The 2,609-nt window shown below is 33.3% G+C and overlaps 1 protein-coding gene across 1 annotated transcript in view; it reads right to left on the bottom strand.

The window, feature by feature from the left end:
• Window positions 1–254: 254 nt before the first annotated feature.
• The window catches only part of MRPL42 (mitochondrial ribosomal protein L42), a 26,362-nt gene continuing 24,007 nt past the window's right edge, over window positions 255–2,609 (bottom strand). Inside the window, exon 5 of the mRNA XM_019661261.1 lies at window positions 255–452. Within this exon, the coding sequence (XP_019516806.1) occupies window positions 285–452 (168 nt within the window). The 3' untranslated portion in view covers window positions 255–284. The remainder of the gene's footprint in view (window positions 453–2,609) is intronic.

Genomic DNA, 2,609 nt, shown 5'->3' on the forward strand with positions numbered 1-2,609 from the left:
AAAACTCAAAAAGATATGTGCAACTCCACATTCACTGCAGCATTATTTTTATTTATAATAGCCTAAGTGTCTACTGATGAATGGATGGATGGATAGATGAAGAAAATGTGATATCATTGTTATATGCCTGAAATTAATATAATGTTATTATCAATTATATCACAATTAAAATATAGAGTAGGTGATTATACTGGGTGTTTCCATATGCAGACGTTTGTCCATGCAAGGCAAATTACACGTTCCTTCAGTGTGTTTAGTGGGAATGGAGGAAAAAAAAACAGAACTTACTGTCCACGAGGATACCAACGGTGCTTAGTGGTAAAGAACATCTTGCTCAGTTGTTCTATCATAGGTCCTTCCTCAATGTGTTCACCTTTTTCTTCCAGTCTGGTTTTTAGCACTTGATCCTGTGTTTCTTCATGATTATGCACAGGATCTGGCCGAGGGATAGGCTACAAAGTAATCAGTAATGAAGAGCATGGAAATGTAGGGCTATTAGCCAGCATTTGATTGAGTTTACGATAAAACAATTCTGTACCATTCTCAAAATTCATTATAACACATCAAGGTGAGTAGACAAGTTATCAGAATAGTTTCACTTAACTGAATTATTCACTAAAGAATCAGAAATATTTCTCTTCTCACATCGTTTTGAGTTTCTTTTCCAATAACAAAGTTCTTATTTAAAGTTGTTTCCCCCTTAATTATAAAAGACATTACTTTAGCTTCTATTTCTCAAAACTATAAATTGTAGCTATTATTTTTTAACTTAAAAGTTTACAGTCTCTACCTTGTATAGCATTGAAGTGAGATACAATGAAAAATCTTTCACTGAAAATGACATTTCTTATATCCAATGCAAGCAGGAAAAACTTCAATGTGTTTATTTTAGATGACTATATTGCCAAAAAATGATGCTTTATGGTAACTTGAGTATACTCGTATGTTATAGCATATACTTATATTTATTTAACTTATGTACATAAAACAATAAGACCTCTTTGTAAGGCAATAGATAAATGCATAAGTGGCACAAGTACATCAGAAATGCAAAGTAACAAAGATACAATGAGAAGCAGAACAGGAGCCAAGTCAGAGACTTGTCAGAGTGCACAATGCATTCTACAAGGGATAACAAACAAACATGAGTAAAGGAATGTAGGTGGGAACTCATGATAAAGAGGTATCTTAAAAAATCAATCTCAAGAAAACTGATTATGAAAGGCCTTCAAAGTTAGACTTAGAAGTAACAATTTGACATAAGTAGAAATAAGGAACCACTTACGTAGTATGAGAGGGAATAAGGAGAAAGTATAATAAAGAAGTTAAGAACTTGGGGGCCGGCAGAGTGGCGCAATGGTTAAGAACTGGCTTNCCTTATTTTAAAAAATGTTCTTTATCCTCAATTATTAAATTCATAATGGGTCCATTGTTTTGACTGCTATAACTTCAAAATGGTGAAATATTCATTAAAACAATCTTCTATATACTGCCTGCTGTTTAGAAATGATCTCTGACATCTAGAAATCAACACTTGAAAATGGCTTACATTAATCCAAAATATATACATATGTCGATGCCAAATAAATACTTGTTGAATGATTAGTAATCACACATTGCCTTATTTAAAATTCTGAAAGATGACACATCACAAGGACAACACCTACAGGTTAATATTCTCTTTATACATATATATAAGCTATTATAGTATCTGGAGTTTTTCTGCTGAGCTCTTTATTAGGATAGATATTGGGACAATTAATTGCATTTATCAAAGTCTGCTTACAATTGAAAATGCCTGGTAATCTTGATGAAACAAGACATACCAGGGGACTAATTAGCAATCAAAGGCTAATTAGCAGTAATAAGATTAAATAAGTAAAATTATACATAGGTGGGATACTAGACATAAAAATCTGAAGATAACAGGCTGGTTTTAAGGCTCCCTAATGGTCATCATGCCTTCAGTCTTACCACCTTCATGTTACACACCTTTAAAGGGTTTTCATAACTTCAATGATATAGTTATGATGACAAAAGGTTGCAGCAATATGGAACATGCAGGAAGGAAACAGGCACTGAAAGCCATTACAGAAGAATTTCAAGGCAGGGCTTCAACTATTAATAAGATATCTGAGTAATGGCACAGAAATAAAAGATAAACATGAGAGATGATATAAATCATGGAAAAAAAATCTTAGAATACAGTAATGATTTAGATTTGGGGTTATGAAAGGGCTTGCTAATTTGTTTTCCCAGCCCTAACTAATAATTACAAAAATAGGGGAAAAGCCAGATAGCGTATATAAATAAAGTGGGTTAGGAAAGAAAAATCAAGGGGCTATAAAATAGAAGCAGGAATTGAGACACCATAGCAGCCAAAAAAAAAATCTCAGATTTTTCTTTTTCTTGGGAAATTGACAGAAATATCACTTTTATTACAGAAAGACTAAGGGAAGGACTTTTTTAAGATAGGAAAAGAGCTGTTTTGTTGAGTTTAAAACTCTGAACACATACCTACCGTATTTGCCGGCGTATAAGACGATTTTTTGGCCCTGAAAAATATGCCTCCAAGTGGGGGGTCGTCTTATACGCCAGGTACACTTCAG

Source organism: Hipposideros armiger, unplaced genomic scaffold (genome assembly GCF_001890085.2).
Source record: "Hipposideros armiger isolate ML-2016 unplaced genomic scaffold, ASM189008v1 scaffold_342, whole genome shotgun sequence".
In the NCBI taxonomy this organism is placed as follows: Eukaryota; Metazoa; Chordata; class Mammalia; order Chiroptera; family Hipposideridae; genus Hipposideros; species Hipposideros armiger.